At 42.4% G+C, this 14,608-nt stretch overlaps 7 protein-coding genes across 7 annotated transcripts; 1 reads left to right on the forward strand and 6 right to left on the reverse strand.

Moving 5' to 3' along the window:
- Window positions 1–996: 996 nt before the first annotated feature.
- SAMD00019534_018750 (hypothetical protein) lies at window positions 997–2,633 on the reverse strand (the record flags this gene model as incomplete). The annotated part of the gene is made up of 2 exons (XM_012902466.1): window positions 997–1,327; window positions 1,402–2,633. 2 exons carry the CDS (start codon window positions 2,631–2,633, stop codon window positions 997–999), a joined length of 1,563 nt encoding a protein of 520 aa, XP_012757920.1.
- Window positions 2,634–4,466: 1,833 nt separating this feature from the next.
- Window positions 4,467–5,832, reverse strand: SAMD00019534_018760 (hypothetical protein; the record flags this gene model as incomplete). The annotated part of the gene is made up of 4 exons (XM_012902467.1): window positions 4,467–4,731; window positions 4,821–4,891; window positions 4,958–5,659; window positions 5,737–5,832. Coding segments are annotated over 4 exons (1,134 nt in total), but the record flags the coding sequence as incomplete, so codon positions are not given.
- A 914-nt stretch (window positions 5,833–6,746) lies between these two features.
- Window positions 6,747–7,572, reverse strand: SAMD00019534_018770 (hypothetical protein; the record flags this gene model as incomplete). Its single annotated transcript, XM_012902468.1, has 3 exons — window positions 6,747–6,899; window positions 6,964–7,434; window positions 7,522–7,572. Coding segments are annotated over 3 exons (675 nt in total), but the record flags the coding sequence as incomplete, so codon positions are not given.
- A 674-nt stretch (window positions 7,573–8,246) lies between these two features.
- Window positions 8,247–8,805, reverse strand: SAMD00019534_018780 (hypothetical protein; the record flags this gene model as incomplete). Its single annotated transcript, XM_012902469.1, has 2 exons — window positions 8,247–8,692; window positions 8,769–8,805. The coding sequence occupies 2 exons, from the start codon at window positions 8,803–8,805 to the stop codon at window positions 8,247–8,249; spliced, it is 483 nt and encodes a 160-aa protein (XP_012757923.1).
- Window positions 8,806–9,694: 889 nt separating this feature from the next.
- Window positions 9,695–11,281, reverse strand: SAMD00019534_018790 (hypothetical protein; the record flags this gene model as incomplete). The annotated part of the gene is made up of 2 exons (XM_012902470.1): window positions 9,695–10,278; window positions 10,345–11,281. 2 exons carry the CDS (start codon window positions 11,279–11,281, stop codon window positions 9,695–9,697), a joined length of 1,521 nt encoding a protein of 506 aa, XP_012757924.1.
- Window positions 11,282–11,979: 698 nt separating this feature from the next.
- On the forward strand, window positions 11,980–12,717 carry SAMD00019534_018800 (hypothetical protein; the record flags this gene model as incomplete). Its single annotated transcript, XM_012902471.1, has 4 exons — window positions 11,980–12,152; window positions 12,242–12,381; window positions 12,457–12,611; window positions 12,703–12,717. The coding sequence occupies 4 exons, from the start codon at window positions 11,980–11,982 to the stop codon at window positions 12,715–12,717; spliced, it is 483 nt and encodes a 160-aa protein (XP_012757925.1).
- A 1,234-nt stretch (window positions 12,718–13,951) lies between these two features.
- Window positions 13,952–14,530, reverse strand: SAMD00019534_018810 (hypothetical protein; the record flags this gene model as incomplete). Its single annotated transcript, XM_012902472.1, has 1 exon — window positions 13,952–14,530. A coding segment is annotated over one exon (579 nt), but the record flags the coding sequence as incomplete, so codon positions are not given.
- Window positions 14,531–14,608: the final 78 nt, after the last annotated feature.

Below are 14,608 nucleotides of genomic sequence, written 5' to 3' on the forward strand. Positions count from 1 at the left end.
CAGTCTTGGGCAAATATTATTAATCACGATGAGTAAGTGGAGTGGGTTGTGTTGATCAGACGGGCAAAGGCAGACAATGGTAAATGGCTTTGTGTATGGGTTGGTGGACTTCATACTTCTTGTAATTTGCTGGTCATGAAGGTAGTTAAGTCGGTAAGGTGAGCTTGACTTTACTAAATGATCGTTGTTTTGCTTGTTGAATCTGATGAGACGCATACTGATGATTGTAAATCGAAGGGTAAGGTAACATGAGAATACATTACCCAGGGCCCATTCATTAGAAACCTTACAGGTTTCATTCCGACCATCACCATCAACTAAAAGTGACTGTTTGGTTTGGATATCAGGCCCAACATTAAAGACTAATATTGGTAATAGCATCAGGAATTCGCACATCTTGGTTGTGCCAAGATTGTGAGAATGACACCAAGGTGCGAGAGAATGAAATTCCCTGGCCAACCCATTATTAGATGGGCTGCCAAGTTGATATTGGGCTACTCTTTTATGGCCGACGTAGCATTACATGAGGGTTGGATGGATAGATGAATGGATGGAGGTCTTGATAGATTGATTGATGGATGGATTGATTGATTGATGGGTGGAAGGTTGGTTGGATTAGTGGTTGGATTTAGTGATTGAAACTGTTTAATAGATGGCTGTCAGATGTCAATCAATGTGACTCGAGTGGATATAAATAGATTGGTCCAATAATTAAACTTAAAATATATATCATTCTTGAAGAACAAAGGTAAGTATATTTGATCAACAAAAGGTATGTTATATTCTTGGAAATAGTCCTAATTTTGTATATATATAATTATATTATTATTAAATATATAATTAATAAGTAAGTTTGAAATATATATCAATTATTCCTATTAAATAATTAATTAACATTGTAATGTTTGAATAAATAAAACAATATAATTATTATTCATCAATTTACAATATTAGGATGAGGGTAATGTTGTCAGTTTATTTTATTATTATTATCATTTATCTGTTGACCAGGAAGTAGACATTGTTTTGCATCATCATAAAGGTGACGGGCAGGAGTAGGGCGCTAAAATTACAGTACATCATCAATCTGACGTTGTTCTTGAGTGAGATCATTGGATGGTTGATTACAGACAGGTGGAAGTACACCTGGAACATATATCGAATCACCAGGAATGACATATACGTGAAGAAACTACTGAACAACGAGTATATCAGCAACCAAATATATGCATTCTCTGACAACAATGAATAGGCATAGTAATCCGACACATGGCTCCATCTAATACCAATAGTGAACACCATGTAGAACAATGGAACTCCACAGTAACTATGTTGGATTGAATGATTGAGTGAGTATATGTATGGGGGGAACCGGAATAATTCCTTGACAGACTAACTTACCACAAACATGTGAAGAAGAATCTGTCGACTACACGGGTCTTGTGCTCATCACGCTCGACAGAGACTGGGAAGAACCAACCGAGGAAGCCATAGATGATCTTGTCTCCTAGATGGGTGCTGTTGAACCAGTCTTCTTGATCAACTTTGTCCAACTTTTGTTTGATCATGGTGCGCCACTCCCAATACTTCTCAGTCATAAACAGTGGATATCTGAATAATACAATGATCTTGAGTGCAAGGAGGATGTAGAATGTCATGGGCAGGATGCGAATGAACATGTAGCACATCACCAACTCGGAGATGGTCTCCACCCAGTAGCAGATCACATTGTGTGTGCCCTTGGGCGTGTTGTTACGCGTGATGCTCACCAGGCCCTGGCACAGCAGGAACATGAGCAGGTAGTAGATTACTCCGACGATCAGCTGGTACGTGGGGAATGAGAACAGGATGACAAAGGTCATCGAGATGGCCAGCACAAGCAGGCAGAGGAAGATGAACAGGACATACTTTCCAAATGGACGGTTGAGTTTGGATGTGAAGCGATCCTTGGAGCGGATGTAGATGATGGCGGGCAGCACCAGCAGACTCAGGATGGGGATGATCAGGATGTAGCCGGGAATTGGATACCATCTGGAATTGACCAGTTGGCATATTAGGGAGAAGGTCAGCGAGCAGAGGAACGTGTGGATGAAGATAGGTGAGATGTGCTTGTAGTCCTTGATGAAGGCGCCCGCCCAGCCCAGATGGAAGATGGACGTGGACAGCGCCACAGCGGGGATGTAGACAATGTTGTAGACCCAGTTCATGAGGAATCCGTTGGAGATGGGTCCAACCGGGATGAGCATGATCAGATAGGTGGTGATCATCGGCACGAATATACATTGCAACACCGAGAGGATTGAGTTGCTAAAGTGATGCACGATCACTTTTGAGGGCTTGTCTGGGGGCAGGAAGAATACCTTGGGGTTGGCATCGTAGTGGACGTGTCGCTCGTTGGACGCGTGGAAGGGGCTGGGCTCGTGGGGCACCTGAAGTTGATCGCCATTGCCAACCATCATTGGTGTGTCATTTTGCTGTTGCTGCTGCTGGTCATACTGTTGGCCATTATGGTCAATTGTTGTAATTTGTGGAATCTCGAGACTTGACGTGGAGTGATGCTGTTGCTGTTGGTAGTGTGGCTGAGGGATGTCGAGCGTCGATTGGGACGGTCCCCTTTCATTGATTGTTGACATTGTGTATGATCCTGTTGTTGTCTGATTGATTGATTGGGAATAATGTACAATTGTTGTGGATTGATGTAAATCTAACTGGAACTATTACTACTACTGATTGATCAATCAAGGAGGAGGAATAAAGATAGAGTTAGATTATTGTTGTCCACATGGAAATTGACGTACATGGACTGAATGAATGACAAGTATAATGATGAATGAATGTGAGTGATGGCGAGGTGGTCATCAGCTGATGATGTTAAGAGATTGATTGATTGATTGATTGAATGAATGAAGTGAGTGGATGGATGGATGGATGAGGTGTGATGTAACTAGCCAGATATCTAGTACATAAGTGAGAGTGACACACGATATATAAGTTAAGATGTCACATCACACATCATCATAATCATAACCTTGAGTGAGTATGTATTCCTGTGGTTGATTGATTGATGGATGGATGGATGAATGGATGGATGTCTGTATGTCTGATGCTGAAGTTGGTGGATGCTAAAGTAATTACAAATTAGTGGAAGCACTTATACATTGATTATCATTATAATGTATACATCATAATATAAAGACTGGATTGATTAATTGATTGTTTGATTGATTGGATTGTTGGATTGGATGGTTGGATGTCCAGGTAAGGGTAGGGTAGGATAGGGTAAAGGTATTGTTGTTGGGGTGGCGTGTGTTCTTAAGACATCTGGTTGTGTTAGCGGAGGGGTGGACACTCAATCACTCCCACGCACACACTCGATAAATCATACTGATCATCGTACCTAAGGAAGGAAAGTGGTGTGCTGATGTGTATGTCTATGTGCAGAAAGTCCGTCATACCATCCTCTATTTGTAGGTGATCTGTATATTAGTATGATATGATAGAGTGGAGTGAGTGAGTGAGTGATGTCAGACTTTAGAGGTGATGGTCTGGTCACCCTCTTCTTGATACATCAATCACTCAAACTTTATCCATCTTCATTCATTCATTCATTCATTCATTCATTCATCAATACCAAACAATCAATCAAACAACACCATCATCGGTTCAAGCCAGGTCAGGTCAGGTCATGTCAGGTCAGTTCAGCTCCCCTCGGCTCACTCCATCTGATGAATCACACTCACACACGATCATTCTGTTGACAATCTGCTTGCTTGCTACTCAACAACAACATCAACGACCATCTACAACATTAGTTAGTTTGTTAATATATTGTTATTGTTGTTGTCAATGTGGTGATCGTCACCTGATCCAAGCCGTACGCATCATATAATGGCACTACTCCTACATACCGGTAAACAGTGTGTGTATGTATGTATGCATGTATGATTGATTGATTGTCAAGCGTGATTGTCAGGTGATCGTGTGGTCATGTGATGGTTGGACCAGCACACACTCACACATTGATGGGGCGTCATTCCATTAAACTCACATGGATCAATCATGCAACACTTCACTACATCGATTGATGATTGATTGATAGATAGATAGAAATGTAGTGTAAGTGGGTTATGATGTTAATTATTACATTACATTGTGTTTATTAATTATTAATAGGATTTGAATCTGCGCAGATGGCGTGGAGGGATAGGACTGGACTGACGAAGGGGCGTCTCGTAGGGACCAGCCACAACGAATGGTGCATTGTCTTCAATCAAAAGAGGGTTGTATGTGATTTTGTAATGATTGGAATCAACAACAGATGAGTACTCTCTCGATCACGGAGTGAGCGAGTGATGGAATGAATGGTTTGATCATCTGATCAGATGTTGGGTACGACACTCCATGCCACGCCATGATGGTCCATGTTCAAAATATTGAACGTTTGTGTGATTGATTGATTGTACTCATATGGTAATGTTTAGTTGGTGGGCCAGTTGATTCAATGGGTCTTGATGTATGATGGTGCCATTCTGTTTGTAGTTTTGAGAGTTGGCCTTCTTGACATCTGGCTGATAGAGATAGTTGATCATTATACCATAACTCTCATTCAATCTGTGCTCAGACATATCACCACGCCAATTAAGTCTATACACCGATGCTCCATTCTTCAGATGGAAGTTACATACAGGGTCCATGGCCTTATTATTCCTCTTCTTCTCCGTCATTATATACCTTATTATTTTGGGTGTTTGATGGGGATGAGTCAGTTAGAGGGTTCGTGAACCCAGCATCCATCTCCGAACTGATCAGTTTAAACATACCGCAGGCAACTGGACAACAGTGCAAACTTGTAACTCTCCAGGTTGTTAAATGTGACAGCCGCCAATAAATCCTGTGGAAACATTGTTTGATTGGGTGAGTGAGTGATGGAATGGTTCCAGGGTAATGGAGTACATACTGTGGTTGGTTGGTCGGACACTGCACGTCGCTTTAGGTAGTTCTTGAAGTTTGGTATTGGTGAAAGTGTACAGAAGTTCTTGATTGATGGATTGATCATTAGGTATTCGGTGGCCTTGCCTATTAGTAGATGGCCAAGGTCAACATTCTTCAGACCAGAGTGTAGTGATGAGATAGAGTAGAACATCGCCGAGTCAATCTTGGTCAGATCCACATGTGGACTGTTTATAACATCCATGTTGCTGGCAATGCCCTCGGTCAATGCGATGTACAGTGACATTAGCGGGAGCATGGGCAATCGTCGATGGAATAGTACCAGACACAAACGTCCAGGTCGAATACGATCAAAGATTCCCTTGGGATCAGAGTATGGGTGCACGGCCTCATGCTCAATCAATCGTTTCAAGATGGTTGGATGTGTGAACATTGGGTCGATTGGCTGGCAGATCAGGTCGTCGCCCGCCAGCTCACCCTTGAGGAATGATTGTAAGGCGTCGTCCAGACGAATAAGGTCATCGCTGAGTGGTCCGAATGATTGTGCATTATACAGATCCTTCCTAATATCCAATATCGTCTCTAATGCATCACCATCGCTTGCCTCTGTCTTTAACTTGTTGACAAAGTTTGCATCAAGTGTTGCGCCATCAGGACCTCTTTGAATGAATGGAGCAATGAACTGTTGAATAGCTTTCTTTCTCTCGTCCTACATGAGCGCGCATGGCAGGAGAGGTGTTAGGTCAGGTCAGGCCGGTCACATGTTCGTAGACAAACACAACATACATAATGAGTAGACATTGTTGGTGTTGCTTTGCGAGGATAGTTCGAGAGGAAGGTCTTGAGATCAGGTTGACGTCCAGAGGAGGTACAATACATCATAGTCTGATGATGTTTAATTGACCATTTGGCATGTGTAACTGATGTAGTAGTTGTTGTTGACCAAACAAGCTTGTTGGATGACTGAAGTAAGATTGATGATCCTGATGTTGTTGATGTTGCTCTGGAAAGCAATCTATATGCTGTGGTTGTGATCATTCTGTTCTATTCTATTCCTGGATTGGTTCTCTTCCCTTCCTTCCTTGAAGCTATCAAACAATCACAATAATGTAGAGGCAAGCACCAAGGTGTCGGTTGTGTGTCAGTGAGTGAGTGATTGATTGTATGAGCGTGATCAATGATTGGATTAGGGTGTTTGTGATGATAAAGTAGAGTGAGTGATCACCAAGTGTCGTTTTTTCAGAATGGGTGAGTGTGGTGATGGATGGTTCCCAAGAGGTGCCTGTGGTTGTTGGGAGGGGCATCACACACAACCTTCAAGTTCCACGTCAACTTGGGAACTCGCAATGGTACTCTGATGAGCTGGTTCCCAACGTGACCATGAGTGAGCTGGAATGATATTCGTTCATTCGTTTATTGATTTGATTATACGCCGCTGTATGTTTGATTGATTAGTCTCATTAGGAAGTTGTTAGAGACTCTGTGATAATGATGATGTTGTGTGTATGTATATATATGTGTAGGTAATCTAGTGCTGCTAATACTGCTGCTGCTGCTTGTTCGATGACGATTCTTTCGTCGACGAATCATTGATTGACCGATTGATTGAGCTAGGCTTGTGGTGCGAGTCTGCCTTTTAAACACAGACAAGTTGATGATGTATCTTGTCTTGCCCGCCGTGCCTTGGTTCCTACCCATGTGTTGGTTTGTTACGCTTGTTTTGTTTGTAAGATTGATTGATTGATTGAGTGTTGACTTGATTGACTTGATTGAGTGTTGATATACAACATAGATCAATACCTGTCTGCTCCATCGACATATTCACGACCACCATTCAACTTCTTGGCATCCTGTTCGTTCAACTTTGATCTGATATGTTGGACAATCAAGTCAATGGCAACAACATTGTCTGCGCCTCTTGGAATGATAACGTCTGCGTACTTCTTGGTCTGGATGAATGTAAGTACATGGTGCCCAGTCCATCCCATCGACATCCGTAGTGTATATACTTACTGGGAATATATACTCATCAAACGATGGCTTGACAAACTTCTCGTATTGATGCAGAACGCTGTCCAGAGACCTTCCTCGCTCAGCAATGTCTCTGATCACTCTTCGGCTCAGTCGTGTGTCCGAATCAGTGTCCACGAATATCTTAATGTCCATCTGGTCTCTGATCTCTTGAGAGTACAATGCCAGGATGCCCTCGAAAATGATCACATCCACTCCATTGACAGCCGATGTTTCCGCCAGTCTAGTATGTGTCTTGAAGCAGTATGTTGGGATGTGGAACTTGTTGCCAGACTTTAACTCCTTGATGGCACGAGTGGCGTACTCCCAGTCAAAGGCACTGGGATGGTCAAAGTTGTATTGGGTCACATTCTCCAGATCGTCCTTTGTCAGTGGCTTATAGAATGAGTCCAGACACAACACTGACACTCTCTGATTCTCCAATCTTTTGATGATCTCCTCGCACACTGTTGTCTGGTGGATGGCATGGCAATGTGATTGGAGTCAATTTCCGAAGTTGTTGGCCTAGATTGTCCTCGGGCTCGTCAGTCACATTCATACCTTACCGCTGGCCGTTCCACCGGCAATGCATATCATTAACATTTCCCTCATTATATTATAATTAACTATCTAGATTCTCTGTCTATCTGTCTGAATGTTTATGTTATGATGTAATGTGATGTTATATGATGTGATTTGATTTGAAGTGATGATGCTGATGTATTATGAAATGATGTAAGGGCTGAATGAATGGGATGGATGGATGTCACAAAGAGAAATGTGAGAATATGTATATATTGTGTGAGTATTATATATATAGACGTAAGTATATTATAATGAATGTATACGTAGTTGTGTATGTGTGTGTGTTTATGATTATGTATGTATTTGAACGTGAATGAATGAATGAATGACAAGCTACCTTGTATCAATCATCATCTTATAAGATGGAGTGTAAAGTTAGCTCGTTAGAGCGAGTAAGCTTATTTGTATTCTTCACGTCAACCACTACCTTCAATCTGCAAAGTTCATTCAATTTTGTGCATGAATGAATGTTAAACGACACGACAAAGCTACTTCCCCCCAATCAATACATCGTGTGGGCAACCAGATTGAATGTGGTGAATTGTGTGGTTGTTGGACATTGATGACAAGACTTGACTTGAATGATCGAGTGATTGAAATAATAATTATTATTATTATTATTTATTACTCTTAGAGTATGAACAATTGGATTGAATTCACCATTGAATTAGAGAGAGAGGAGAAGGAGGAGGGTACTTGGTTTAGCACTTTGAATAGCCATTGAAGTTGTTGCTCAAACAGGAGTTACAGGTGCCAATGTGGTTCTGGATTGGAGTCATCAAACATTGGCAGTCTGGATACATGGTCAAAGATGTCGTTGTGCCATCCTTTTTGAATATTCCATAGCCAGCTTGGGAGGTGCCACATGCTGTCTTGATGTAGACACAGGTGTCAAGAGCATAGGTGTCACACTTGTTGACACCCTTGCATACATCCTCACAGTAGTTGCAGTAGGTCACGGTGGTGGGGACTGGGGGAGATGGACTAGCCAGATGGCTTGAGAACGTGAATTGGTAGATGTATGGGTCTTGGAAAGAAGCCGAGAGGACTTCAGTCGGACCCTCACTACAGATCAGATTGAGTTTGACACTTCTGGCGATGTTTCCAGGTGCAATTGCTCCGCCAGTGTAGATCACAGTTGGAACAACTAAGAGAATGTTTGAAATATATTGATTGTAAGTGAGTTGGTGACCGAGGTGATCATTCAATTAGTTGATACTTACTCTGAGAGTCAACCACTTCTTCGGTCCATGAACCCATTGACAAAGATCCCAACTGATAGAATCCCTTTGGATTGGCATGCGGTCAAAGGTCCGTTCACCCAAGGAGGATTCTTCAATTGACAGAATGGTTCAGGTTGGCAAAGAGTAAAAAAATACTATAAATTAATGAAAGGATATGATTATTATTAATTAATTAGTATTAATATTATAAAGTATTGGAATATATATAAATACAAACCTCATATGGATTAACCCAGAAAGTGAGGTTATGATTGCTATGACTTATAAATTTTGGTTCCATTAGATATTAGTTTGTTTATAGTTATATCTGATATTGATATTTAAATACATACGCTAGTTGAGAGAAGTCTTATACTTTGCCTTGGGAGGAGGTATATTGACAATTGGGAAGTTTTTGACCAACGGCCAAATCAGATGTGGAGATAATAGCAACTAATGTTATAACTATTATAGAGTACATATTTACTTATTACTGAATTACTATTTGAATATAGAATGATTATGACTAAAATGATCATAACAGAGATCCTTTTATTGACATCACCAAGTGTCAAAAAACACTTTATTTCCCTCATTTCCCTCATTTTCCTGATTTGTGATGATTACATGTCAAAAGTCGGGTCCAAAACACTTGGAACACTCCAAAAAAGACTTCTAAATCAGGCAATTGAGGTAAATGAGGAATGTAATGTAACATTCGTTGGGCACCCATCAATATTGATATTGGGTCCAAATGTTCGATCAGCCACAATGGCCACAAACCAAGGTTTGAACCTTGCTTGACTTGATTCAATTAATTGGCTGGTCATCCTGATCAATTGCCATGCATGAACCTCGATGAGGTCATTCTTGGGGATATCATCAAAGACAACAACACCTTCCCTTGGCTGATATGGACAAACTGATCAGTGACCACCAGAGGTTGACTTGACTTCCTCCAGCTCACCGTGTTCATCGTTGATCGTGAACTCGTGTAGACCTCCACCTCCATTAGTTTGATCACCAGTGCTCGCAGATAGCAGTGGCATCTTCAAATCCCTAGCAGTACTGGTACTTGATTTCGATATTGACGCCAATGATGATGATGATGATGTTGATGAGGAGCCAAACGTTTGCATTCTGATCTGATCACTGCTGCCGCCAATTGAATCATCGATTGGATTGTGCTCGCTGCCCTCCAGCACAGTATACTGTGTCGACTTCTTCTTCATGTGATTGGCGCGGAATGCCACAATGTTGTAGGCAAAGAAGCCAATCATCGTCAGCACCATGCCAACTATGTTGATGACACTTGGTGCTGCCGTGGGGAAGATGTACGATGATATTACAATGAGTAGAATGACTTTGGCATTACCAACGATTGTAAAATACAGTGCACTTGTGTATCTAACCATGTAGAAGTGGCTAAGATTATAAAACATCGCTGCTACCGCCAGTCCAGTTACAATCAATGCGGGATACAATGGTTCAGAAGGAGGATGACGTATCACTATTGATGATGAACATCGTGAGTTAGTACAATGATTGATTGATTGAGTGCGTGAGATGGACATACGGTTCGGCAACTCAATTGAACAGAACAGGGGGATGATAACGAGGACTGATGGGAATGAGGCGGCGGTAAGGATTGCGATGGAGTTGAGATCGGGATCCTTGAGGAGCGAAGCGATTAATACTGTTTGTAGCGCAGCAAACATTGTGGAGAAGAGGGCATAGAGGAAGCCCTCGAGTGAGAAGCTTGGGTTGTTGATGTTGGTGAGCATTGCGCCAACAACGATGATCAATGTGGATAATACTATTGCAGGGGTGTAGCGAGTTCGATACATTGTGACCATCATCAGCATGACAAAGACGGGACATGTGGTCTTGATGATCTGGTTGAGCGAGATGGACAGCGTGACGATGCTGATGTTCTCCAGCACATAGGTGGCTGCCTGGAACAGGCCAGAGAGGAGAACGAGCCACTTGCGTTTCCACAGTGCTTGTCGCGGGAATGTCGCCACGCGAAACACAAAGATGAATGCCAGACAGCCAAAGAACGTCATGGCGGTGCCCGTCAGGATGCATAGCACCGGGTACTTGAACAGCAGCACGCTGAACAGATACTTGTTGGCCATGATCAGTGACATGTTGAGAAGGCACCATGTGATCACCCAGAATGTGGCCCACAGTCTTGTATAAAGATCCGATGCGCTCTCTGCCAGATGATGATGATGATGATTGTCGCCAACCAATTGTTCTTCTTCCTCTTCGTCAATCATCATTATACGTATTGGTTCGCCATGTTCATCCACCTCCTCCATCTGCAGACTGCAATTATCGATCAATGTCTGTTGCTTCAACAGATCCTGTGACTGTGACCTTGACATTGATTTTGATGTTGATGCCATTTGCTGTTGCTGTTGCTGTACATTACTACTATTACTACTGCTACTGCTGTTGCTGCTGCTGTTAATGACATCGGTTGATGGAGATTGATTGTTAGGAACCATTGATTGGTTCACTAAATGATTAAGCTGCTCAATCAATCAATACTCTAAGGCTCCTTCTTCGCTATTCGTTCACAGTAAAAGCAAAGTGTAAGAATAACAAACAGAGGTATCTATTTGTATATTTATATATTGGAACACAAAGTATGTATGATATTGATTGAGTGAATGACAGTGTTGCAGATAATGTAGTTTGTCGTTAATGAAGTGAATGAGCGAAAGTGAGTGAATGAGTGTGAGTGGTTTGAGTGTGAGGTTCAGTGTTGACAAGATGTGAGGTGACTTCCCGAGACCTTGGTCAACTCCGACATGAATGAATGATCTTCAGAAGTCAACTCCCAATGAAACCCGATCGACTGGTAACGACTCAGGTATTAGATTAGATAGTTACATGTCTTGTCATACCCTTTTGAATAAATAATATTTCAATTAATTATTGTTTGACCATAGGTTCCAACCAAGTTCATAGAACAAAACTCATCATTCCATCATACACACTCTCAAACTACTGTTACCCCGCGCTGTTGTCCATCCAACCATCACTTCACCTCAAACACTCACCCCATCAATCAATAAATCATTTCAATCAATCACTTCACGAATATCTACATATAATTGTACATTATATATATATATATATATACAATCATTAATTTCATTCATTCATTCATTCATTCTCTTTCATTCATAATCAATCGAATATGTCAGATTTGTTCAATAGCAACAAGCTGACAGTGCAGCCATGGGGAGACTTTGTCAAGTGGGGCAGCTTCAACATCCCTGACAAACAGTTTAAGGATCGCGCCGAGACCAATCTCGGATATTATTCTGGCAACTATGCAATAATAGTCGGAGCTGTACTCTTATTGACCTTGTAAGTCTTATTATCACTTCATCAAATCATCATCTTCATCATCATCTTTATCTTTGAGCTAACTATCAATCATTCAATCAATCGATTAGGTTCACAAACTATACACTGTTGTTCTCTGTGTTGGTCATTGCTGGTGCTGCATACTTTGCATTTGTCTTGCGTCCACAGGTTTACAACGTTGGCGGCTTCAGACTTGAGTCATTGCACCAGATGATTATCCTCGCCGTCGGTAAATATCATATCATATCGTATCACATCCAGTATACATAGACTAACTCGATCATACATCATCATATCTACCTAGTCTCGTCTGTTTTGGTTTACAAGACTAGCGGCTTGACCCTTTTGTACACAACATTGTTCTCATTGTTGATTGTTCTGGGTCACAGTTTGACCAGAAAGAGATCAATCAACTCCAAGGTCAATGAGAAGATTGGAAAGGCAAAGGACTTTGTCAAGGTAGGTACCCTCTTTGACCGGTCAACCAATGGTCGACCATAATATATTGTACATCATTAGAGACTAACACATCAACCATCTTAATAACCAGGAGGCACTTGACTAATACCAATGAATGTACTTCACCGAACCATCAATCACACCATTCCACACCAGCAATCACTACTACCAACCTCACTTGTAACTGTACATACACGTTAAACAACACCAGGCGTCTCAACCATTCATCCCATCCATTCAATCAACCAAACACCTATCCAGTTCCATCATCAATAAATCAGCCACACGCGTGCTCTCAACAACAAACAACTGTCCAACTAATGACATTACCCATTACACATGAGAGGAGTTATGATTTTCGTTATCCTAGATGGTCGCTGCTGCTGCCGCCTGATGCTGCGCTATTGCTATTCCATCTGTTTTATTTGGTGCACCATAATAATGGATCACACTGATACTGGCGTGGGGAGGGAGGGCAAGAGTGAACGGGTAGGCCAGTGAGGGAGGGAGGAAGAGAGAGAGAGATAGGAGATAGAAGAGAGAGAGAGAGAGAGAGAGAGAGGAAAGAGGAGGGAAGCCCTCGGCCAATTGGGAACCAAATGATTGTGGACCACCAGGAGTGATGGGGAGGGTTGAGGAGGGGGGCTTGGATGCCGCCTGGGGCATCGCATCGAGAGAGTCGTACCAATGTCTGCTCGAGCATTGGCGAGGGAAATGGGTTGCATTACTAAATGCAACGAGTGATGTTGATGTTGGTACATCGTGTTGTTGTCAAGACACGGAAAGAGACCTTCTAAAGTTCTCTTAAGAGTTGTGTCAAGATTGTAACAGTTTGATTGATTGAGGTGATTGATTGATTGGTGATGTGATTGATTGAGGTGATTGTGATTGAATGAATGAGTGATGGAGGGTTGTATATATATATATATTATCGGATGATGGAGAATGGTGAATGGATGTGCGTACAAAGTAGTTGACGTATATATAATTATAATGTATATGAATGTATCTCTCCAAGATTGATGATGATAATGATAATGATGGCTGGACATGGATGAATTGATGCATTGTATGTTAATAATTATCCATTTCGACACTTCCAAAGTCCTTGGATATTACTTACCTTCATAAAGATACCATTCGATGATCGATCAATGTTGAGAGATGAGAGGAGGCTCATAGGACTAAAGGCTGAGGGATGTGGCTATGGCGTGGGGATATTCTACTCCTCCTAGGGGAGTGGACACGCTAGCTAGTCGAAAGGGGTTGGTCGGAGCCGCGAGTGGATGGATGGATGGGTCAGGACGGGACCTGGACGTGGAGGGCACACCATATCAAGAGTTGCCGCTGCCAATGTCTGGATGTCCATGTCCATGTCCGCAACTGCCTCCGCCATTTCCGCCATTTCCGCCATTTCCACCATCTGTGCCTCTGCGCTCCTTGCTGCGGATCTCGCGACAGATGGCACACATCGCACTGCACTTGGTGTGCATCTTGAGGTTCTTCTCGTGGTTGGCGCGGTTCGACGTGGACAGGTCCTTGTTACAGGAGACCTCATGGCGACATTTGACCTTCTTGGTGCTTAGTTTCTTCTTGACGAGGTCACAATGCTTACACTGCTCCTTGCAGGGCTCGGTATGGTACGTTGTGTAATGGTTGCTCCTTCCGCTCGAGTGGCTGTATGAGTAGCTGCACTTGACATGCATGCACTTGTATCGCGGGTTGCTTGGCGACGGGTGTTGCTGTCTACGCTTGTTACTATTGTTGCTGTGCGTGCCACTGCTGGACAGGGATGATGTGCTCGTCGTGGACGTCATGCCCGATGACGCCATAGCCACATCATGATGACCGAGGCCAATGCTGTTGTGATCGTAAAGTCCGTCATAGTCGTGCATTATTATACTTGGCAGAGGTGAGGATAGAGGAGATGATGAAGGGGGACTATAGTTATTGTTACAATTATTGCCACCACTGCCACTGCCACTGCCACTGCCACT

The sequence above is a fragment of the Acytostelium subglobosum genome (assembly GCF_000787575.1).
Source record: "Acytostelium subglobosum LB1 DNA, scaffold: scaffold3, whole genome shotgun sequence".
Taxonomy (NCBI): domain Eukaryota; phylum Evosea; class Eumycetozoa; order Acytosteliales; family Acytosteliaceae; genus Acytostelium; species Acytostelium subglobosum.